Source organism: Saccopteryx bilineata, chromosome 1 (assembly GCF_036850765.1).
Source record: "Saccopteryx bilineata isolate mSacBil1 chromosome 1, mSacBil1_pri_phased_curated, whole genome shotgun sequence".
In the NCBI taxonomy this organism is placed as follows: domain Eukaryota; kingdom Metazoa; phylum Chordata; class Mammalia; order Chiroptera; family Emballonuridae; genus Saccopteryx; species Saccopteryx bilineata.
Genome location: NC_089490.1, coordinates 20304191 through 20327942, shown reverse-complemented (window position 1 = coordinate 20327942; position 23752 = coordinate 20304191). Strand labels below are relative to the sequence as shown.

The following is a 23752-nucleotide window of genomic DNA, read 5'->3' as shown; positions in this document are numbered from 1 at the left end:
CCAGAGCCACTCTAGCGCCTGGGGCAGAGGCCAAGGAGCCATCCCCAGCGCCCGGGCCATCTTTGCTCCAATGGAGCCTCAGCTGCGGGAGGGGAAGAGAGAGACAGAGAGGAAAGCGCGGCGGAGGGGTGGAGAAGCAAATGGGCGCTTCTCCTGTGTGCCCTGGCCAGGAATCGAACCCGGGTCCCCCGCACGCCAGGCCGACGCTCTACCGCTGAGCCAACCGGCCAGGGCCCAAACTTTTCTGACCATCATATTTGACCAAATATTTCTTCTATAAGTCATGTACATTGAAAAATATCATTTAGTGTGAACTTATTTATAACACACTATGCACTCTGACACCTTATATCCTATTTTATTTCTTTTGTCATTTGTTTTCAAAGGCAGACTGTCATCCACTACACAGGTTTCATGACCTTACTGGTTTGGAACCCGGAGCTTATACTATACTATTTCACAGAAAAGTGGCACCTCATAGCAGGTAATAAAATCCTACCTAAAGAAGAAACCTTAAAACTATGCAGAAGAGTTCAGAGAAATAATTTACCCCTTTTTATTTAACTTGAAAATGCCAGGATGCTTTAAAAGCACTGATCTCAATGAATGAGCATTGCTACAAGAGACGTTAAATTATCTCAAAATCTGTGCATCGTTATTACCCTTATACTGAAGAAGAAAAAAACTAGGGCAGAAAAGATAACCCTCATCTGTATTAAAACTCACAACTGTTTGAGAATTTAAATTTAGGTGTGCTTTTTCTTTCTTTCTTTCTTTTTTTAAGTGAGAGTAAGGGAAATAGTGAGAAAGACTTCCGCATGTGCTGTGACCAGGATCCACCAGGCAACCACCCCTGTCTAGGGCCAATGCTTGAATCAAGCAAGGTTTTGGGGTTTTTTTTAGCACCTGAGGCCTATGGCTAGGACCAACCGAGCTAGTCTCAGCACCTGGGGTCACGCTTGAACCAATAGAGCCACGGGCTGTAGGAGGCGAAGAGAGAGAGAAGGGGGAAAGAGAGGGGGAGAGAAGCAGATAATCACTTTTCCTGTGTGCCCTGACTGGGAATCAAACCGGGGACATCCATATGACAGGCTGAGGCTCTATCTACTGAGCCAACTGGCCAGGGCCTAAAAATATCTCAAAACTGCTGTTGCTTCAAATGATCACCCTCCTGGCAAGGTTACTGGGCAAATTAAATGAGATAATATAAGCCTGACCTACGGTGGCGCAGTGGATAAAGTGTCAACCTGGAAAACTGAGGTCGCTGATTCGAAACCCTGGGCTTGCTCAGTCAAGGCACATACGAGAAGCAACTACAATGAGTTGATGCTTCCTACTTCTCCCCCTTCTCTCTCTCTCCACTCTCTCTAAAATCAATATATATATATATTCAATATATATATATTTAAAGAGAGGTACCTGGTGGCTCCTGCTATCATCAGGTTCTTGGATTATCTTTTGCTGGACCTTCCTGATCTCTGTGTGTCCTGTGGGCTCAATCACTCACTGAACATCAGCCCTACTGGGCAACAGAGAACAGAGGGTCCCTCAAGGAGTTTACAGGCCAAATATCATTACAAACTAGGATTCTAGAGTCCCTGGGCTGAGTATTTCACTCATTGACCCAACAGATAATTATTGTGAGCCTTCTCTGCTGGGATTATGGGGTATAAAAAACAGTAGCTTGACCAGTGGCGGCACAGTGGATAGACCATCGACCCAGAACGCTGAGATCCCGGTTTGGGGGCCCGAGGTCACCAGCTGGAGCGTGGGCTTGTGAGCTTGAAGGTGGGCTTGCTGGCTTGAGCACAGGGCTGCTAGCTTGGGTGAGGGACCATCAACATGATCCCAAGGTTGCTGGCTTGAGCCCAAGGTTGTTGGTTTGAGCAAGGGGTCACTGGCTCGGCTTGAGCCTGCCCCCGGGGTCAAGGCACATATAAGAAGCAGTCGATCAACACTGAAGTGAAGCAACTATGAGTTGATGCTTCTCATCTCTCTCCTCCCCTTCTCTCTTCTCTCTCTCACTTCCTGTCTCTCTCTTAAAAAAAAAAAATAGTAGACACAACCAGAGACCAAAGCCCTCAAGGAGCCTACAGTCAAAGGAGCTTAGCATTTGTGAAAATATGCACATTCCATTCATATTATATAACATATGACTGTTTTATACTTTCTTATCTGCAAAGTCAGGCAGGATTAGGTCAGTGGTTCCCAAAATTGAAAATTTCACAAAAGGGCTTTCATAGAAGAAATACTTTAGAGAGTGAGAAGAAAAGGGATATGATCTCACAATAGTTATTTAAACTGAACGAATCAAGAGTCATTAAAAAATAAATCAGTACACATCCTTCTTTTTTCCTTTTAGTATAAGCTGGTTTTTGTCCTGGTATTAAAGGATCCCTCAGGGGCTTGATCAGTTCAGTCTTAATAGGATTCTTGTGTGTGTGTGTGTGTGTGTGTGTGTATGTGTGTGTGTGTGTGTCAGAGGCAGAGAGAGAGAGGGTCAGACAGACAGGGAGAGAGATGAGGAAGCATCAATTCTTCATTGCAGCACCTTGGTTGTTCATTGATTGCTTTTTCATATGTGTGCCTTGACCAGGGGGCTACAGCAGACCGAGTGACCCCTTGCTCAAGCCAGCAACCTTGGGCTCAAGCTGGTGACCCTTGCTCAAACCAGATGAGCCCGCACTCAAGCCGGCAACCTCAGGGTTTCGAACCTGGGTCCTCCGCGACCCAGTCTGACGCTCTATACACTGTGCCACCGCCTGGTCAGGCTTAATAGGACTCTTTGTGGAGTTTTTGTTGGTTTGTTTGTTTTTTTCAGCACTATTTATATGCCAGTTCTGCCCAAGTATCCCCCAGAACTGCGGGGAAAGGCCAGAAACCTGTTCACGGAAGAATTACTAAAGGGCCCTTTCTTAGAAGGTCAGAATGCACGCAGCAAACTCCGGCTCCCCCACTCGCTTTGAGGGCTGGGAGTACAAAGGGATGAAGAGCCTGGCTGGAAGTCAGAAGGAAGCCTGCTAATTGTTGAGGGGCTGCCGCAGGTCTGGCTCAGTACTTGGTACTTTCCCGCACCTTACTTATTCAGCATCACAACAGTCCCAGGAGAAATATATATATATATATATATATATATATATATATATATATATATATATATATATATTTCTTTATCCCCACTTTACTGTTGGTAGAAACTGAGCTCAGAAAGGTTAAGTATCATGCCCAATGTCACACAGAGAGTAATCAGAATTTAAACTCAGCTCTGTCCACTTTTTTTTTTTTTTTACAGAGACAGACAGAGATTCAGAGAGAGGGATACAGGGACAGAGAGAGATGAGAAGCATCAATCACTAGTTTTGCATTGCAACACCTTAGTTATTCATTGATTGCTTTCTCATATGTGCCTTGAATGCGGGCCTTCAGCAGAGTGAGTAACCCCTTGCTCGAGCCAGCGACCTTGGGTCCAAGCTGATGAGCTTTGCTCAAACCAGATGAGCCTGCGCTCATGATGGCGACCTGGGGGCCCTGGCTGGTTGGCTCAGTGGTAGAGCGTTGGCCTGGCGTGCAGAAGTCCTGGGTTCGATTCCCGGCCAGGGCACACAGGAGAAGCGCCCATCTGCTTCTCCTCCCCTCCCCCTCTCTTTCCTCTCTCTCTCTCTCTTCCCCTCCTGCAGCCAAGGCTCCATTGGAGCAAAGATGGCCCGGGGGCTGGGGATGGCTCTGTGGCCTCTACCTCAGGCGCTAGAGTGGCTCTGGTCGCAACATAGAGACGCCCCGGATGGGCAGAGCATCGCCCCCTGGTGGGCAGAGCGTCGCCCCCTAGTGGGCGTGCCGGGTGGATCCCGGTCGGGCGCATGTGGGAGTCTGTCTGACTGTCTCTCTCCGTTTCCAGCTTCAGAAAAATACAAAAAAAAAAAAAAAAAAAAAGATGGCGACCTGGGGTCTTGAACCTGGGTCTTCCGCATCCCAGTCTGACGCTCCATCCACTGCACCACCACCACATCTCACTGCCAGGAAGACACACAGAAGAAAGAACGAATGCAGAACAGTTTTGAGAGATTTATGTGCCTTTGACATGAAAGGAATTTGAAACTCTATTCAAATGACAGTTTAGAGAGCTGACTACAACTCACTCTATCGCAGAGTCAACAGCACAGGCACCTTTTTTTTTTTTTCATTTTTCTGAAGCTGGAAACAGGGAGAGACAGTCAGACAGACTCCCGCATGCGCCCGACCGGGATCCACCCGGCACGCCCACCAGGGGCGACGCTCTGCCCACCAGGGGGCGATGCTCTGCCCATCCTGGGCGTCGCCATGTTGCGACCAGAGCCACTCTAGCGCCTGAGGCAGAGGCCACAGAGCCATCCCCAGCGCCCGGGCCATCTTTGCTCCAATGGAGCCTCAGCTGCGGGAGGGGAAGAGAGAGACAGAGAGGAAAGCGCGGCGGAGGGGTGGAGAAGCAAATGGGCGCTTCTCCTGTGTGCCCTGGCTGGGAATCGAACCCGGGTCCTCCGCACGCTAGGCCGACGCTCTACTGCTGAGCCAACCGGCCAGGGCCACAGGCACCTCTTTAACTTGGCGCCTTTCCTGCTTAGCTCAGCAGATACTCTCCTTTCTGTCCCTGGACTCCTTCTGTCCCTTACCCTAGAAATGAGAGCAAGCCCCAATTCTCTTCTAATCACAGTCCAAGGAGAGAGGTCTTGCTTCTGCCCCATCTTCATCCACTAACACATCTACTGAACATGCATTCATTATGTACCTCCCGTGTACCATGCACTGTGTCAGCACACAGCATGGAATAAAACACGTGCAGGAGCCCAAACTGCAGAGCGGGTATCTATCTGTAAATGCAGAGTGTCGTTACAAGCTGATAAACACTCACCCAGAGCTAACAGAAGGAAGAATCCAGATAGGCTTCCCGGAAGAGGGGGTGTATAAAACAGGACTTGGAAGAGGCCAGTCATGTAGAGAAGATAAAGCACAGGATCACAGGCAGGAGAAAAGGGAGTGAGCAGTAGGTCCCAAATGGTCCCACCAGGCTCTCTCCACACCTGCTCCTCCCCGCTTACCCAGGCACCAAGATCAGCTCCTCAAGCCAGAACCTTCCATAGCTTTTTCTGCCTTCCTGTATCCTTTGCTTCCGACTAATCATCGAGTCCTGTCTAGTTTCCCTCTAGATCTCAGACCATTTCCCCTTCCTGCTCTATCCTCACACCCATCACTGTCGCTCAACACCACCATTTCTCCTTGGCTCCCGTAACCGCCTCCAAACTGACATCAGTTTACTTTTGCTCCATCTGAATCCATTCCACACAGAGCACCCAGACTGATCCTTTGTTAAAGGAAAAAAACGAATGAGGGTGGGGGGAAAGAATCATCTGATCTCATCATTATCCTACTTAATCCTTCAGTAGCTCCCACGGCCTTCAAGATGAAGCCAAAACTTCCGAAAGGGATTTATGAAACCCTGGGTGGTCTGGCCTCTGCCCATCTCTCCAACCTCCTCTCTGATCTCCACTTCCAGCTTCAGTGTGCTTCCGTTCCTCTGACACGGTAGCTTACCAACCTGTTAGAGCCACCTGGGGAGCTTTAACAAATACTAATGCCAAGGCCCCACTCCCAGAGACCCTGGTTGAACTGCCCAGGGAAGGCCTGGCCCTCAGGACGCTGCAAATAAAGCCCCCACGGGATACTAACGTGCAGCCAGGTTTGAGGACATTTCTCATCTAACACCTTTTTGTTCCCTCGTCTGGGTTTGCTGCTTATGTTGCTCTGTTGCTTCCTGGTCATAAAGCTAGAGACCTTTTGTCTGTCTCATTCACTGCTGTATTTCCAGCACCTAGAACAGTGCACGGAATATACTACCGTAGTTCCCCGTGTATAAGACATTCCCATGTATAAAACACACCTTAAATTTGGGGCCTGTAATTTGAAAAAAAAAATGTATTACATCAAGTTATTGAACTCGTTTTATTCATCATAAAATTCATACAACTCCTCATCACTGTCAAAACTCCCCTCCATTAGCTTGTCCTCATCTGTGTCTGATGACGCATCACTGTCTTCATAGATTGCCTCGTCCTCAGTTCCATCACACCTCCCAGTCCCTGTATCCCTCAGTTAGCCTGTTCGCTCTGAAGGAGACCTGTCTGTGTGGTCATCAGTACACCTCCATCACCCGGGCAGGTGCCCAGCATACAGGGGGCACTGGCTAGATAAGCACAGCGTGAACAAACAGAAGTGTGCGAGCACAGTGTGGCTGGTGTAAAAGCAATGGCAGAAATGAGGATGGAGAGGTACGCGGATACGTGGGTTGTAAAGAGCCCGGTGCCCACACGGAGGAGTCCGCACGGTGTTAGACAGTCAGGAGCCGGCAGAAGTTTTAAGGAAAGTGTACACAGTGGGCTTGAATTTTAAAGCAAGAAGTTGCTGAAACATGCAGGACTGGGGGGACTCAGGGAAACCCCAGGGTAGGGGGACCAGACGGGTGTGTCGAGAAGATGAAGAGGGGGACAAGGCGTGAGAGAGGGTCCGGACCTGAGAGACAGAGCGACAACAGCATTTGCGGCCCGCGTGGACCTGTGAGGGAGAAAGAGGCGCTGTGCATGCCTGGCTTCCTGCAGGAAGACTGGGTCCGGTGTCAGGAGCGGATGTGGCCCCATGACTGGACAGGTAGGGTTAAAAGCTTGGGCTCAGATCTTAGCCCCATCACTCCCTAGCTTTCAGTCCTAAGGAGGTCACCTTCACCTCTTTAGTTCATTTCTTAAATGGGGATACTAGTACCTACATTGCAGGGATGTTGCGAAGCCAACGAGGTAATACATCTAAATGCTCAGTCATTGCCTGGCACAGAGCCGATGCCACAAAAGAGCAAAGCCATGGCCACGTGGCATCGTGGATTGTCTGCAAAGGTGGCGGCCAGCAATCGCTGCCATCCCTTTAAGTGCCTGCCACCCTACCTATCAAGAGGTGGAGCCTGTTTCTCCCCTTCTTGAATCTGGGCTGGCTTTGTCTACATGTGACACTGTACCAATTCCAGCCCAAGCTTTAAGAGGCCTAGGGGTGTCTGGAGCCTATAGCCTTAGCTGTGTCCACAGAATTATGAGAAGTGATAAATTATTGCTGTTTTAAGTTGGTAAGTTTGCGATGGTTTGTTATACAGCAATAAATAACTGAAACTTATGGACACACTGGAGCAATAAGGACTTCCTTTTAAGCCAGAGGTTGGGAACCTATGGCTCGCGAGCCAGATGTGGCTCTTTTGATGGCTGCATCTGGCTCGCAGACAAATCTTTAATAAAAAATATAATGTTAAAAATATAAAATATTCTCATGTATTACAATCCATTCATCTCCTACCGCTCATGTTCATGGTTGCGGGTGGCTGGAGCCAATTACAGCTGTCCTCCGGGACAACACCAAATTTTTATTGAATAATGCATAACGTACACGGGTCGTTGTATGGCTCTCACGGAATTATTTTAAAATATGTGGCGTTCATGGCTCTCTCAGCCAAAAAGGTTCCCGATCCCTGTTTTAAGCCATCTTAAATATTAGGTGTTTTACATAGCAGATAATTACATGGGCAATACACAGTTATGTGGAATTATCTAGATAATTACATGGAACCATCTAGAAAGGTTATGGAAGTTCAGGTTTGGGCTCAGGAGAGAGGTGAAGGAGGAGACAGAGATTCAAGAGTCACTCAGCAGATGGACAGGACCTGGGTCCCAGGGAGATGGCCTGCTTGTCAAAGGAGGTGAGAGGAACACGTAGAGATCCCGGATAGAAGGCTGGCCACACAGGTGTTCACGGTGGACAGAGAGAAGTCTGCAAAGGACACGAGAAGCAGTGATCAAGGACGGACAGAGAACGAAGACAGAACCAGGGCGCTGGGCTTTGAGAAGGGAGAAGTGAGAGCTTACTGCTACAAACAGCAATGGGCTTGAAAGTTAGGAGGGACTGGTGACCACAGAGCAGTTTCAGTTTCAAATAAAGTGGAGGGGGGAAGCCCGGTGATAAGACATTAAAGAGGGAATGACAGTTGAGAAACTGGATACAGCACATGTAGATTAGTTTTTAAAAGTCTGTTGTGCCTGACCAGGCGGTGGCGCAGTGGATAGAGCGTCAGACTGGGACATGGAGGACCTGGGTTCGAGACCCCAAGGTCGCCAGCTTGAGCACAGGCTCATCGGGTTTGAGCAAGGCTCACCAGCTTGAGCCCAAGGTCACTGGCTCGAGCAAGGGGTCTCTTGAGCAAGTCTGCTGTAGCCCCACCCCCACCCCCACCCCCACATATGAGAAATCAATCAATGAACAGCTAAGGAACCATAACAAAGAATTGATGTTTCTCATCCCTCTCCCTTCCTGTCTGTCTGTCCCTCTCTCTGACTCTCTCTCTGCCACACACACACACACACAAAAAGTCTGTTGCTAAAATGAAACTCATAGAAACAGAGAGATTAGTGGTTGTCGGGGTTGTGGGCGCTGGGGGATGTGGGAAATGGTGAAAGCAGCCAAGGGTACAAACCTCCATCATCAGAGGAATAAGTTTTGGGGATATAATTTACAGCATGACACTATAATTAATAATACTGTATTGCACACTTGAAAGTTGCTAAGAGAATAGATCTTAAAGGTCTAACCACATGAAAAAAGGTAACCGGGTGAAGTGATAAATATGCTGACTAACCTTATCTTGGTAATCATTTCACAATATATACATATACAAAATCATCATGTTGTATATCTTAAACTCACACAACATCATATTAGTTATACGTCAATAAAGCTGGGGGAATAAATCTAATTACCTTCCCCCCAAAATAAAAAATAAATAAATAAAATAAAATGTGTGTTAAGAAACTTAGAGACCCTGGCCAGTTGGCTCAGTGGTAGAGCGTCGGCCTGGTGTGCAGGATTCCCGGGTTCGATTCCTGGCCAGAGCACACAGGAGAGGCGCCCATCTGCTTCTCCACCCCTCCCCCTCTCCTTCCTCTCTTTCTCTTCCCCTCCTGCAGCCAAGGCTCCACTGGAGCAAAGGTGGCCTGGGTGCTGAGGATGGCTCTGTGGCCTCTGCCTCAGGCGCTAGAATGGCTCTAGATGCAACAGAGCGATGCCCCAGAGGGGCAGAGCATCGCTCCCTGGTGGGCGTGCCAGGTGGATCCTGGTCAGGCGCATGCGGGAGTCTGTCTGACTGCCTCCCCGTTTCCAACTTCGGAAAAATGAAAAAAAAAAAAAAAAGAAAGAAACTTAGAGAATTCACTTGTTAGGACAAAAGGAAAATTATTGTTGTTACTATTATTATATTTTTAGAGAGAGACAGGCAGGGGACCAGTTCAGGTAAAAGAGAAGGACAGAGATTGGAAGGATCAATTTGTAGTTGCATCACCTTAGTTGTTTATTGATCGCTTCTCATGACGTGCCTTGACTCCAGGGCTCAAGCTGAGCCAGTGACCCCTTGCTTAAGCCAGCAACCTTGGGCTTCAAGCCAGTGACCTTGGGCTCAAGCCAACAACCATGGGATCATTTCTATAATCCCACACTTTTTTTTTAAGTGAGAGAGAGAGACAGGAAGAGAGATGAGTAGCATCAACTTGTAATTACAACACTTTAGCTGTTCATTGATTGTTTTTCATATGTGCCTTAATGGAGGAGGCCTCAAATTAAGCCAGTGACCCCTTGCTCAAGCCTGCAACCTCGGGCTTAAGCCAGTGACCACAGCATCATGTCTACGCTCCCACGCTCAAGCTGGTGACCTGGCGCTCAAGCTGGCAAGCCTGCGCTCAAGCCAGATGAGACTATCCTCAAGCCGGCAACCTCAGGTTTCGAACCTGGGACCTTAACATTCCAGGTTGATGCTCTATCTACTGCACCACCACCAGCCAGGCCAAAAGGAAAATTATTTTAAGTTGAAGAAACTTGCTTGCTAAGAGGAGATGCCAAAAAATATGCCAAAAAAAAAATAAAAAAAAGAGAGAGAGATTAGAACTAGCTGGGTAGTTAGGTTAGAGCATTATCCCAGTACACCAAGGTTGGGGGTTCAAGCCCCAGACAGGGCACATACAAGAACCAACCAATTAATGCAAAAATAAGTGGAACAACAAATCTCTCTCTCTCTCCCTACCACTCTAAGATCAACCAATCAATAAAACATTTTAAATATAAAAAAAGCTTCTGTCTCAATTACGGTACATCTGTTACGATGGGTCGAGATAAAAATGTTTTGCTACAATGGGAAAATATTCATAATAAAAAGTTAAACACTCCAATAGGAAAAAAACCCCAAAACATTGCAATAGAGAAGCTGTCCCTCCTCCCACTTACAACTAATCCTTGTTTTGGGTCCTTCCCCACACCCTACCCCACCAACCTTTTCAGGACCCTTATAATCTGGACATTAAAGTCTTCTTTTTCTGTAAAAATCACAAACACCTCACTGGCCTCCTCCCACCCCCAACTATTCTCCCTTCCTCTTCCTAAACTTCTCCAAAGAGTGCTCCTCCATTAGCCCACTCCCACCCCTCTGCTCACCCTGCAGTCTGCCTCCTGCCCACCGCACTCCCTGACAGCTCTCCAGAGAGTCCCAGGGACCCCCGGAGCCCAGACACCTCAAAGACACCTCAGAGTTCAGTCACCTCTCCTGAATTACTTCTCACCCTTCTGGCCCCGTGGGGAAGCTTTCACTGACCTCCCCACCAAGGTCAAACCGCCCACTAGTGCCACACTCTCTGTTCCTCCTTCCTTTGTAACAGCTGGCAGTTGTCACCGTTCAGCTTTCATGTTTGTGTGACTATTTGCCTAGACGGGGCCTCTTCAAGGGTAGAGGCTGAGTCTGTCTTCATTCACCTTGGCAGCCTGCAGGCCTCCTGGCTCAGTGCTGAACACGTAAGTGCTTAATAAACTCTGTGCTCGGCTTCCGGTGTACGATGATGGGAAAAGTTCCAGAAAGTGCTGGGGGGGAGCGGAGCCTGGGCCAAGGCGGAAAGGAGGGCTGCTCTGGTCCTGCTTCCCAAACCAGCCTGGAGCCTTTCTTCTTCTTTTATTCAGTAAGAGACAGAGAGAGTGAGAGAGAGAGTGAGAGAGAGAGAGAGAGAAAGAGAGAGACAGACAAACAGACAGGAAGGGAGAGAGATGAGAAGCATCAATACATAGTTGTGGCTCCTTAGTTGTTCCTTAACTGCTTTCTCTTATGTGCCTTGACCAGGGACTCCAGCTGAGCCAGTGACCTCTTGCTCAAGCCAGCGACCTTGGGCTCAAGCCGGTGACCTTGGGGTCATGTCTATGATCCCACGCTCAAATTGGCGACCCTGCACTCAAGCTGGTGAGCCCGTGCTCAAGCCGGATGACCCTGCACTCAAGCCGGCAATCTCTGAATTTCAAGCCTGGGTTTTCAGCATCCCAGGCCAACACTCTATCCACTGAACCACTTCCTGGTCAGGCTGGAGCCTTTTCTTTTCTCTTTTGTTCTTTTCACAGAGAGAGTGAGGGAGCCAGGGATAGACGGGAAGGGAGAGAGAGATGCAGCACCTCAGTTGTAGGCTGGAGCCTTTTCGAGAACAGCATTTACCCCCCCAGCTTCACTGTCTTTGTGTCAGAAATGTCAGTCGCCAAGGTAGGAATATTTGTCCACCATGTGATAGTCGACATATAGCACTCTTCAATGAACGCGTTACATCCAGGAGAGACGACACCTCCTTCTGACATCGAGCTACTAGAACCCAGGGCCTGGATCTGCTTTATGTGCCTACGAGTGGCTGGCATCTTCTGCAGCACTGGTCCCTGACAAACTCCGCAGAACAGCAAAAGACTTTATTCTTTGCTGTATAGCTATACTCGAAGACCATTTTGTTGTGCTTAAATATTTTCCCTACTTGGTTATTGGCTTCCATGGTATAATCAATATGTAAACATTCCCTTTATGACATTAAAAGATCAAATACATAGGACAAATATTCAAAACCTAGCACACATAACATGGAGATGTAACCAGCAAAATCCAGACTCTTGGAAACTCTACTGAACAAATGACCAGTTTTTTCCAACAAAACAACAGAGAGAGAGAGAGAGAAAGCACTTAGAAGTGATTTAAGGCAGTGGTCCCCAACCCCCAGGCTGCGGACCGGTACCGGTCCATGGGCCATTTGGTACTGGTCCACAGAGAAAGAATAAATAACTTACACTATTTCCGTTTTATTTATATTTAAGTCTGAACGATGTTTTTTTTTTTGTTTGTTTGTTTTTTCTTCTTTCATTTTTCTGAAGCTGGAAACAGGGAGAGACAGTCAGACAGACTCCCGCATGCGCCCGACCGGGATCCACCCGGCACGCCCACCAGGGGCGGTGCTCTGCCCCCCAGGGGGCGATGCTCTGCCCATCCTGGGCGTCGCCATATTGCGACCAGAGCCACTCTAGGGCCTGAGGCAGAGGCCACAGAGCCATGCCCAGCGCCCGGGCCATCTTTGCTCCATTGGAGCCTTGGCTGCGGGAGGGGAAGAGAGAGACAGAGAGGAAAGCGCGGCGGAGGGGTGGAGAAGCAAATGGGCGCTTCTCCTATGTGCCCTGGCCGGGAATCGAACCCGGGTCCTCCGCACGCTAGGCCGACGCTCTACCGCTGAGCCAACCGGCCAGGGCCGATGTTTTATTTTTTAAAAATGACCAGATTCCCTCTGTTACATCCGTCTAAGACTCACTCTTGACGCTTGTCTCGGTCACGTGATACATTTATCCGTCCCACCCTAAAGGCCGGTCCGTGAAAATATTTTCTGACATTAAACCGGTCTGTGGCCCAAAAAAGGTTGGGGACCACTGATTTAAGGGACATATTAACTAGATAATTTATATGGAACTTGTTTGGATCTTTATTCAAATAAAATAACTTTAAAAAGGAAATGATAATATGCTCTGCCTCCCGGGAGCACACACGTGCCTTTCCTTCACCCCCTTCTTCCGTCTCAGGCGTGTACCTCCTAAATTCTAAGGGTCCCCATGAGACTCGCAACCAGGGGGGCAGTGAGCAGCGGCAGCTCATCTGGGCTAACTGCCTGAGTCCGTCTCCAAGGCCCCCTTCTCTCTGACTCCCCAGTCAGATGACAGCAGCCCCGCCTGTGCTGACTTCTGTCACCGGGCCTCTTCTCAGGGAGCAGAAGCAGCCCTGCCTACGCTGTCTTGTGGCTTCTTCTGCACTAAACTCTTTTTTGTTTCACTGCCCCCAGCTTTAATAAATGGACTCTCAAAATAAAATAAGTAAATAGATAAATAAGTAAAAAGGAAATTATTGCCCTTGCTGGAGAGCTCAGTTGGTCGAGGCACATACAGGAACAGATGTTCCTGTCTATCTCCTGCTCTCTCCTTATCCCTCTCTAAAATCAGTAAAATAAACATTAAAAAAATAAATAAATAAAAAGGAAATGATAGGATAATCAGAGAAATGTGAATACAGACTGGAACTCTAATGATATTAAGGATATATCACCACTTTTTTGGAGTTTAGTGATAGTTGATAGTATTGTGGTTACGTTTTAAAAGGGCATTCATCATTGCCTGTCCAGGCGGTGGCACAGTGGATTGAGCATCAGACTGGGATGCGGAGGACCCAGGCTCAAAACCCGAGGTCATTGGCTTGAGCTATGGGCTCATCTGGCTTGAGCAAGGCTCACCAGCTTGAGCCCAAGGTCGCTAGCTTGAGCAAGGGGTCACTCACTCTGCTGTAGCCCTCGGTCAAGGCACATATAAGAAAGCAATCAATGAAAAACTAAGGTGCCGCAACAAAGAACTGGTGCTTCTCATCTCTCTCCCTTACTGTCCGTCTGTCCCTCTCTCTGTCACAAAAAAAAGTCTTAAAAAGGCACTCATCTTTTTGAGATACACACTGAAATATTTATAGATTGTAAAGTATGAATTAATATAATGTCTGGGATTTACTACAAAATAATCAGAATGAAGTAGGATGGGAAATAGGCTAGGATTTTAGAAGAAAAAAGACCGTCAATTGTTAATGGTTAAAGCTGGGTGATGGACACCTGACAGGCTTCTCTCCATTTTGCTATGTTTGAAAATTCAAAACATTAAACCCTGGCTGGTTAGCTCAGTTCAGTTAGATCAGTCAGTTAAGAGCATCATCTGTAAATGACAAGGTTGTGGGTTCAATCCCCAGTCAGGGCACTCACGGAAAGCAACCAAAGAATGCACAACTGAGTGGAAAAATAAATGAATGCTTCCCTCCCCCCTCCTATCTCTCTCCCTTCCTCTCTGTCTCTCTAAAAATCAATAAAAATTAAGTCCTGGCCAGATAGCTCATTGGTTGGAGCATCGTCCGGAAGCGCAGAGGTTGCCAGTTCAATTCCTTGGTAGGGCACATACAGGAGCAGCTCAATGTTCCCGTGTCTTCTCTCTGCCTCTCTCTCAACACTCAAAACAACAAAACATTAAAAAGCAAATCTAACTAAAAGAATCCCAAAGTATCTAAATTTTTGTTAATTTTTTTTGTGTGTGTGACAGAGACAGAGAGAGAAACAGACAGACTGAAAGGGAGAGAGATGAGAAGCATCAATTCTTTGTTGTGGCACCTTAGTTTCTCAGTGATTGCTTTCTCATATGTGCCTTGACGGGGGGTGGGGGGTGGGGGGGGGCTACAGCAGATCGAGTGACCCCTTGCTCTAGCCAGAGACCTTGGGTCCAAGCTGGTGAGCCTTGCTCAAACCAGATGAGCCCGCGCTCAAACTGGTGACTTCGGGGTTTCGAACCTGGATCCTCCATGTCCCAGTCCTGTGCTCTATCCATTTGGCCACTGCCTGGTCAGGCATCTAAATTTTTGTTAAGTAATTTTTAAAGACTTTAAGGCCTTCGAATTCTTTCACTTTTTAAGATGTCTAAAAGAGCGCAATACTTTGATTCACAAGTTCATATACCTTAGAAGATATCTTTGAAAGTAGGATTCAGAACTCATGGCTGCTTGCCTTTTGTCACATTTCTACTGTTGCACTCCTCCTCTTTACTACTTCCATCACAACAGGCACTTACATCTGAGGAGCCAGGATCTATTTCAAGGACGCACACTGAACGGGGTGCCCTCAAATGTTAGAAAGAGGATACAAATACATCCTGGCAATGCTAGAGGCTTCACAGCCTTCCTACGGCTTTGGAACTCGGAAGGGTGGTTATAGAGTCACATCTCCACCTCACAGTTGTGCTGCGGGCTGTAGAAAACCATCAAGCCAATGCTTCATGATGACCACACCACTGACCTCTGCCCATTCCCACTCAGGCTTCACATCAGTCTTTCAAACTGCCTTTAACGTTAAACATTGGGTCATCCGGATGACCTGTTCATTTTCATCCTTTACTGCTTCTTTCCCATAAAAGTTTGAAATAGCCAACTTAAAAATATCCAGAAACTCATGAAGTACTGGACTCTTATGTCCAAATCTGTCATTGGGTAGAAATGAAACTCCTGAAAGAGTGGAATGACATTCGTGGCCTTCTGATACAGACGACACCAACCATTCCTAGATTCACTATGACTAATGCAGAAATGTCCCCTGACCCCAGCTGTAACTCCCAAGTCCAATAAACCTTGTTTGACTACAAACTTTCCTAATTTTTGTGAGACAAAGCCAATTGCTGAAAAACTCAAGAGAGGCAGGTCAGATTTCTTTCACTCCTAGCAAAATAAATCTTCTCTAAACCTTCCTTGGTTAAATCAACTCTTCATAAATTACAGCAGCTATGACTTAAGACATAAAGCTGAATGACTCAGACAAGATAACCAGCTATATTTCATTCACCTGCCTCAGAACCATACCGCACAAAACCCAAAAAGCCTCATCTATCTTGTCCAGGAAACAAAGCAAAGGAAGACGAAGAATAGCGTATATAAGCGTAAGCACAGGAAATTTCCAGAACCCCATTTCCATCAGGTGCACGTACACACACCAACAAGGACACCTCACCCCCACCCCCGCGCGGGATTTGCCGAACGGGTGACCTGTGCTGACTTTCAGTGGAGAAATACGGGAATTTACGTGTTTTTGTTTTAAATGGAAAGGAAAGGATGAGAGTGGGGCGTGAAGAATCGGAGATGAGTCCTAATTCTTTTCTTTCCTCCCATCTTTTTCTGCATGAAAATGCAGGCATGTCGGTGAACTGTCAAGTTGGCAGTTAAATACCCCAATTAAAACCGACGAAGGCCGGGAAGTGTGTGTGGGGGGAGGGGAGATAAGGGTGAAACCCAAGACTGGAAGGATGGGCCGGGCCGCAGAGGCCCCGACGCTCGGCCCGGCTGCAGAGAGCTCGCGAGGTCGCCCGCGCCGGCAGCTGGCCGCGTCCAGGTTCTCGGCGGCCCGCTGCCCTGCCGCCGCTGCCCTGGGTTTCGCTAGGGACTGCGCCGCCTGGGCTGCCCACTCACACCTCGGGCTGGATTCGGCTTTGGGCTCGGCGCATTCACTTCCGGCGACAAAGCCCTCCCACCACCTCTACAAATAATGTTAACATTTCCCCCGTCGCTTTCCTAAAGATCGACAACCCCAGGGAGAACTGCAGAGCCCAGGGCTGGGGTCTCACCCCAGCGCGCCCAGCGGCGCCCAGCTGCCGAAAGAGTGACAGCGAAGGTGCGGGACGGCGTGGGAGGAAGAGGAAGGGGTTGTGGAATCTCATCCCCCCCGCCCCCACCCCGCGGACTGCCGCAGTTGACCAAAAAAAGAATAATCTGTTTTTAGGCTCCCCCAACACCCCCGTAACCCCGGCTACAATGAGGAACCCAGTCTCTCTCATCTGGGTGCCCTCCCTCTTCTCCCGCCCCCGTAACTGCTTGCGGGGACCCGGAGCCCCCGGCCACGCCGAACTGGAGCGGCTAGGTGGGAGGAAGCGGGTAGGATCAGGGTTTCGGGGCGGCAGAAATGGGTTGGGGGCAGGGGTGGTAGAAAAGAAAAGAAAAACCAAGAGGCATGCAAGCGGCTCCCTAGCCAGCTGTTCCAGATGCCTCTTCCTCCTGCGCGCGCCGGGCGGTGCAATGTCCCCCCCCTCCATCTTTCTCACCACTACCTGTCCCCCCACCCACCATACGCACACATTCTCCCCACCAGTAACAGATCTCTGGCCTGTAAGGGGGTAGTAGGGAGAAGCTGGGGGGGAGGGGGAAGCCTGCGAGTTTCTAACCTTGTTCTTATAAACAAACCCACATGTGCAGCTGCCGCTGCTGCAACTCACCCCACAATCCCGGAAATAAGTCCTGCCCCTTTAAGAGGAAAAAACCTTCCCCCGCCTGCCTCCCACCCCACCCATCCACAAGGACCTTTGTCTCTCCACCCCCTTTGTCAGTTTGCCCCGCCCAAGCCTCGCCCCCATATATGGAGGAACCAATGGGCAAAGAAAATAAGGCCGATCTTTTGATGTCATCGTGTTCGGCCAATCAATGGGCGCGTTGGTGGGAGGCTTCACGGAGGACGCTCCAGGAGGAAGGAAGGCAGGAGAAAGGAAGCTTGCAGTTAAGATGGAGACTGCTAGTTGCTCCGCTCCGGTGGGAGGAAATGGGGACCGGATCCTGGTGCCTGAGCGGCTTCAGAGACGAGAGCAGGAGAGGCAACTGGAGGTAGAAAGACGGAAGCAAAAGCGACAGAACCAGGAGGTGGAGGAGGAGAAGAGCGACTTTATCGCCGCCGCCTTCGCTCGGGAGCGAGCAGCCGTGGAAGAGCTTCTAGCGGGCGGGGAGTCCGTCGAACGGCTGGAGGAGGTGGCCGCTCGGCTTCAGGGGCTGCAGAAACTTCTCAGCGATTCGGTTTTGTTCCTGCCCGCCTACGACGTGCGGCAGGGACAGGAGGCGCTAGCGCGGTTGCAGGAGGCCCTGGCCGACCGGTGCCAGCAGGTGCAGCCCAAGAAGCGTTTCGCATTCAAGACGCGGAGGAAAGAGGCCCCTTCGGCCGCCAAAGTAGAGGCGGCTCCTGGCGCCCCGGCGGCGGAAAGCATCCCGGCCTCCTCGCCGCCCCTGAAGGAGGAGGGAGGCTTGGGCTCCGGATGGCTCTGCGGCTTCTCCAACCTGCAGTCCCAAGTCCTGGAGAAGAGAGCGGAGGAATTGCACCAGCGAGACGTCCTTTTGACCCAACTGAGCAACTGTAAGATCAAACTGTATGGCAATCCCAACACCCTGCGGCTGACCAAGGCCCGCAGCTGCACGGTGCTCTGCGGCCCGGTGTCCGCCTCTGTGTTTCTGGATGACTGCAGTGAGTGCGTGCTGGCCGTGGCCTGCCAACAGCTCCGGGTACACACTACGAGAAACACCCGCATCTTCCTTCAGGTGACTAGCCGGGCCATCGTGGAGGACTGCAACGGGATCCGGTTCGCCCCTTACACCTGGAGCTACCCCGGGATCGACAAAGACTTTGAGAGCTCTGGTTTAGATAGGAGCAAAAATAACTGGGACGACGTTGACGATTTCAACTGGCTGGCCCGGGATGAGGCCTCCCCGAACTGGAGTATTCTTCCTGAAGAAGAACGAATGATCTCGTGGGACTAAGCAGTTGTTGCTATTCTTCACTCCTACCAAATTCTTCCCATGTGGGACTGACGCCAACTAATGGGACACCAAAGTTTACTTATTGCTGTCACACAGTGTATGTTTTCAGTATTTAAGACTTGAAATTGTGATAGGTTCCTGTTTGTGATTTCCATTAAATTCACGACAGGTATAAGGCTCTAAATTATTTTTGCTATTTTAGTACTGTCTAGGTGCTATTATTTGACTATGATAGTTTGAAGCGATAAAGGGGAAAGAGTGTGGTTCTCCGTTGGTTTTTTTGATTTGTGGCATTTAAAACCTACTGTATAATAAAGCAGTCCTTCAATAAGTACTTGTTTAATCAGTGAATTCTAGGGGGCGGGGGGCCCTAGTAGAAACTAATCAATGTGGAATTATGGTACCAAACCTGTGCAAAGTACCATTAATGAAAACTTTCTGATTTGAAGGTTTGACTGCTGGTAGGTATTTCTCAATAGGACATTCTTTGAAAAGGGTCCACTTGTCCTAAGTTTGGGCTTGTGGAATCCTGCTGGTCATCAACTGGTTTGGGTCCAAAATTTTGTCTTGGACCCCAGTAAACTTATGAGTCTTCCCAACTTTAAAACCAAAATAATTGCCCTGGCTGGTTGGCTCAGTGGTAGAGCATTGGCTCCACGTGTGGAAGTCCCGGGTTGGATTCCTGGCTAGGGCACACAGGAGAGGTGCCCATCTGCTTCTCCACCCTTCCCCCCTCCCTTCTCTCTATGTCTCTCTTCCCCTCCAGCAGCCAAGGCTCCATTGGAGCAAAGTTGGCCCCGGGCTCTGAGGATGGCTCCATGGCCTCTGCCTCAGGTGCTAGAATGGCTCCAGCTGCAACAGAGCAATGCTGCAGATGGACAGAGCATCGCCCTCTAGTGGGCATGCCTGGTGGATCCCAGTCAGGTGCATGCAGGGAGTCTCTGCCTCCCTGCTTCTCACTTCAGAAAAATACAAAAAAGGCCCTGGCCAGTTGGCTCAGTGGTAGAGTATTGGCCTGGTGTGCAGGAGTCCTGGGTTCGATTCCCAGCCAGGGCACACAGGAGAAGCGCCCATCTGCTTCTCCACCCCTCCCCCTCTCCTTCCTCTCTGTCTCTTCCCCTCCCGCAGCCAAGGCTCCATTGGAGCAAAGTTGGCCCAGGCGCTGAGGATGGCTCCATGGCCTCTGCCTCAGGTGCTAGAATGGCTCTGGTCGCACCAAGAGCATCGCCCCCTGGTGGGCATGCCGGGTGGATCCCGGTCAGGCGTATGCTGGAGTCTGTTTGACTGCCTCCCCGTTTCCAACTTCAGAAAAATACAAAAAAAAAAAAACCCACAAAAAACAAAAACCCTCCATAAAAAACCCAAAATAGGCCCTGGCCAGTTGGCTCAGCGGTAGAGCATCGGCCTGGCATGCGGGGGACCCGGGTTCGATTCCCGGCCAGGGCACATGGGAGAAGTGCCCATTTGCTTCTCCACCCCCACCCCCTCCTTCCTCTCTGTCTCTCTCTTCCCCTCCCGCAGCCAAGGCTCCATTGGAGCAAGGATGGCCCGGGCGCTGGGGATGGCTCCTTGGCCTCTGCCCCAGGCGCTAGAGTGGCTCTGGTCTTGGCAGGGCAATGCCCCGGAGGGGCAGAGCATCGCCCCCTGGTGGGCAGAGTGTCTCCCCTGGTGGGCGTGCCGGGTGGATCCCGGTCGGGCGCATGCGGGAGTCTGTCTGACTGTCTCTCCCCGTTTCCAGCTTCAGAAAAATACAAAAAAAAAAACCAAAAAAAAACCAAAAATAGCCCTGGCCGGTTGGTAGAGCGTTGGCCTGGCGTGCAGAAGTCCCAGGTTCGATTCCCGGCCAGGGCACACAGGAGAAGTGCACATCTGCTTCTCCACCCATACCCCTCTCCTTCCTCTCTGTCTCTCCCCCCTCCCCCCCCCCCAGCCAAGGTTCCATTGGAGCAAAGTTGGCCCCGGCACTGAGGATGGCTCCATGGCCTCTGCCTCAAGCACTAGAATGGCTCTGGTTGCAACAGAACAACGTCCCAGATGGGCAGAGCATCGCCCCCTGGTGGGCATGCCGGGTGGATCCCAGTCAGGCACATGCGGGAGTCTGTCTGACTGCCTCCCCGTTTCCAACTTCAGAAAAATACAAAAAACAAAAAACAAAAGCCCGCTGGCCCTGGCTGGTTGGCTCAGCGGTAGAGTGTCGGCCTGGAGTGCGGGGGACCCGGGTTCAATTCCCGGCCAGGGCACATAGAAGAGGCGCCCATTTGCTTCTCCACCCCCCTCTCCTTCCTCTCTGTCTCTTTCTTCCCCTCCCACAGCCAAGGCTCCATTGGAGCAAAGATGGCCCGGGCGCTGGGGATGGCTCCTTGGCCTCTGCCCCAGGCGCTAGAGTGGCTCTGGTCGCAGCAGAGCGACGCCCCAGAGGGGCAGAGTGTCGCCCCCTGGTGGGCAGAGCGTCATGCCGGGTGGATCCAGTCGGGCGCATGCGGGAGTCTGTCTGACTGTCTCTCCCCGTTTCCAGCTTCAGAAAAATACAAAAAACAAAACAAAACAAAAAAACACCCCAAAATAATTATAGGTACCAATATTCTAAGAGAAAAAAATGTCGACACTGTTCTAAGTACCTTACACTTATTAAGTCTTCCAAACCTTGTAGGTTCTGTTAGCACTGGTTTTCAAGGGAGGAAACATGTAAGTATGTTGCTAAAGTTCACACTTGCTGGTGGACTGGAATTTAAAACAAAGTTGTTTGGCTCCATAGCCTACCTTTTTAACCCACTGCAAGCTAGTGATTTTGAATAGTGTTAAGTAAGTTGAAAAGCATCCAATATAAAAGGCAAATTGCTTTTTAAAAATTCTCAGGCATAATTAAACTACATGTCCTGATACAAAAAAATTGAGGTATACATCTGCCTTAATTTTTGCACTCATTTTGTACAGGTTTGGTTCCATAATTCCATATTCTAGACAATGGTTACAAATTTGGCTTTCTGCTCTATACACTAGTGGTCATTATTCTTAAGTGGAGAGTTGAAAGATTTTAAAAAAGCATTTTTGGGTCTAGTGGCCTGTTACTAACTGCTTTTTGTTTAATAATTACCACAATGTTAATGTGCTTGAAGGACCTTAAGTATTTATATGTTTAATATTTATATGTTCTATCTTGTTCCAAAAAAAGGATTTTTTTTTCTTAAGCCTGAAACGGGGAGGCAGTCAGACAGACTCCCGTATGTGCCCGACTGGGATCCACCCGGCACGCCCACCAGGGGTGATGCTCTGCCCATCCTGGGTGTTGCTCTATTGCAAGCAGAGCCATTCTAGAGCCTGAGGCAGAGGCCACAGAGCCATCCTCAGCGCCTGGGCCAACCGTGCTCCAATGAAGCCTTGGCTGTGGGAGGGGAAGAGAGAGACAGAGAGAAAGGAGAGGGGGATGGGTGGAGAAGCAGATGGGTGCTTCTCCTGTGTGCTCCGGCCAGGAATCGAACCTGGGACTCCTGCACTCCAGGCTGACGCTTTACCACTAAGCCAACTGGCCAGGGCCCAAAAAAACGATTTAAAGTGGTTTCTACAATATGTGAAATCTAACAAAATAACAAACAAATGAGGAGGAACAGGATCAAGTCACAAATTGGAGGCAGAAATGAGGCCAGTGAAGAGGGTAGCTGAACCTGACCAGTGGTGGCGCAGTGGACAGAGCACCGACCTGGGATGCTGACTTCCCAGGTTCAAAAGCCTGCAGCTTTACCAAGGGCTTACCTGGCTTGAGCGCAGGGTCTCTGGCTTGAGTATGGGATCGTGGACCCCTTCCCCCAACCCCCTACCGCTGGCAAGGCACGGATGAGAAGCAATCAATGAACAACTAAAGTGACTCAACTATGAGTTGCTGTTTCTCATCTCCCTCCCTTTCTGTCTGTCTTACTCACTGAAAAGCAAGTGTAGCCGAGCTCTATTCCTTAGTCCAACATTAATCCAGACATTTTCCCCCTCAACTGTTAGCTGACTTGAAAAGGATCTTTATCAGTTTCAGTTTGTACAAAGAGAAGGAATAAAATCAATTATTTAGGACAAATAATCCTGATAATAAAAAGACATTTTGTAACGAATTCTCAACCGTATCTTTGCATTAGAAACTATGATCAAGCCTTGGCCAGTTGGCTCAGTGGTAGAGCATTGGCCTGGCGTGTGGAAGTCCCAGGTTCAATTCCCGGTCAGGGCACACAGGAGAAGCTTCTCCACCCTTCCCCCTCTCCTCTCTATCTCTCTCTTCGCCTCCCGCAGCCAAAGCTCCATTGGAGCAAAGTTGGCCTAGGGGGCTGAGGACAGCTCTATAGCCTCCACCTGGGGTGTTGGAATGGCTCCGGTTGCAATGGAGCAAGGGCCCCAGATGGGCAGAGCATCGCCCTCTAGTGGGCATGCTGGGTGGATCCTGGCCTGGTACATGCGGGAGTCTGTCTCTCTGCCTCCTCTCCTCTCACTTCAGAAAAATACAAAAAAATAAAATAAAAAAGAAACTATGCCCGGTACCCTAGGACTATGCTCTTGAAGACTTGAAGACTGACAGATTAACACCAAGTACATTCCAGGAGAAGCCATGCTTGTGGCCCTAATGTGCATGTAATTCGTATGTGTGGAATGATCATTCTTACGGGGAAGGTAACTAATTACATCTAAAAAATGACCCCCTTGAACCTTTTGCTAACCTGGAGTTTGTAATAGATAATAAAATCACAAAATCAGCCCTGGCCGGTTGGCTCAGTGGTAGAGCATCGGCCTGGCGTGCAGAGGTCCTGGGTTCGATTCCCGGCCAGGGCACACAGGAGAAGCGCTCATCTGCTTCTCCACCCCTCCCCCTCTCCTTCCTCTCTGTCTCTCTCTTCCCCTCCCGCAGCCAAGGCTCCATTGGAGCAAAGATGGCCCGGGCGCTGGGGATGGCTCCTTGGCCTCTGTCCCAGGTGCTAGAGTGGCTCTGGTCGGGACAGTGTGACGCCCCGGAGGGGCAGAGCATCGCCCCCTGGTGGGCAGAGCGTTGCCCCCTGGTGGGCGTGCCGGGTGGATCCCGGTCGGGCGCATGCGGGAGTCTGTCTGACTGTCTCTCCCCATTTCCAGCTTCAGAAAAATACAAAAAACAAAAAACAAACAAACAAATAATAATAAAATCACAAAATCTTGGTGGTGAATGCTTGCTGACCTCAACTGAGCATTCCTGCTGCTTAGCCAGCCTGTCCTGCCTTCCTGAATGGCCTCCAT

The 23752-nt window shown here is 49.6% G+C and overlaps 2 protein-coding genes across 4 annotated transcripts in view; one reads left to right on the top strand and one right to left on the bottom strand.

Annotated features, from left to right (window-relative positions):
- The window catches only part of BICRAL (BICRA like chromatin remodeling complex associated protein), a 215157-nt gene that overhangs the window by 89579 nt on the left and 101826 nt on the right, over positions 1 to 23752 (bottom strand). For 2 of the 3 annotated variants that reach the window (XM_066249010.1, XM_066249514.1), the window contains exon 1: positions 17209 to 17227. The exons of the other annotated variant lie outside the window; for it this stretch is intronic. The gene's annotated coding sequence lies outside the window, so the exon portion shown is untranslated. Of the gene's footprint in view, positions 1 to 17208; positions 17228 to 23752 lie in introns of those variants that run through there. 3 annotated transcript variants of the gene reach the window in all.
- Positions 17447 to 18842, top strand: TBCC (tubulin folding cofactor C). Its single transcript, XM_066252948.1, has one exon. It carries the CDS (start codon positions 17492 to 17494, stop codon positions 18509 to 18511), a length of 1020 nt encoding a protein of 339 aa, XP_066109045.1. The 5' UTR covers positions 17447 to 17491; the 3' UTR covers positions 18512 to 18842.

Coding starts and splice junctions, on each gene's coding strand:
- TBCC (XM_066252948.1), top strand. CDS start 17,492: ATGGAGACTGCTAGTTGCTCCGCTCCGGTGGGAGGAAATGGGGACCGG.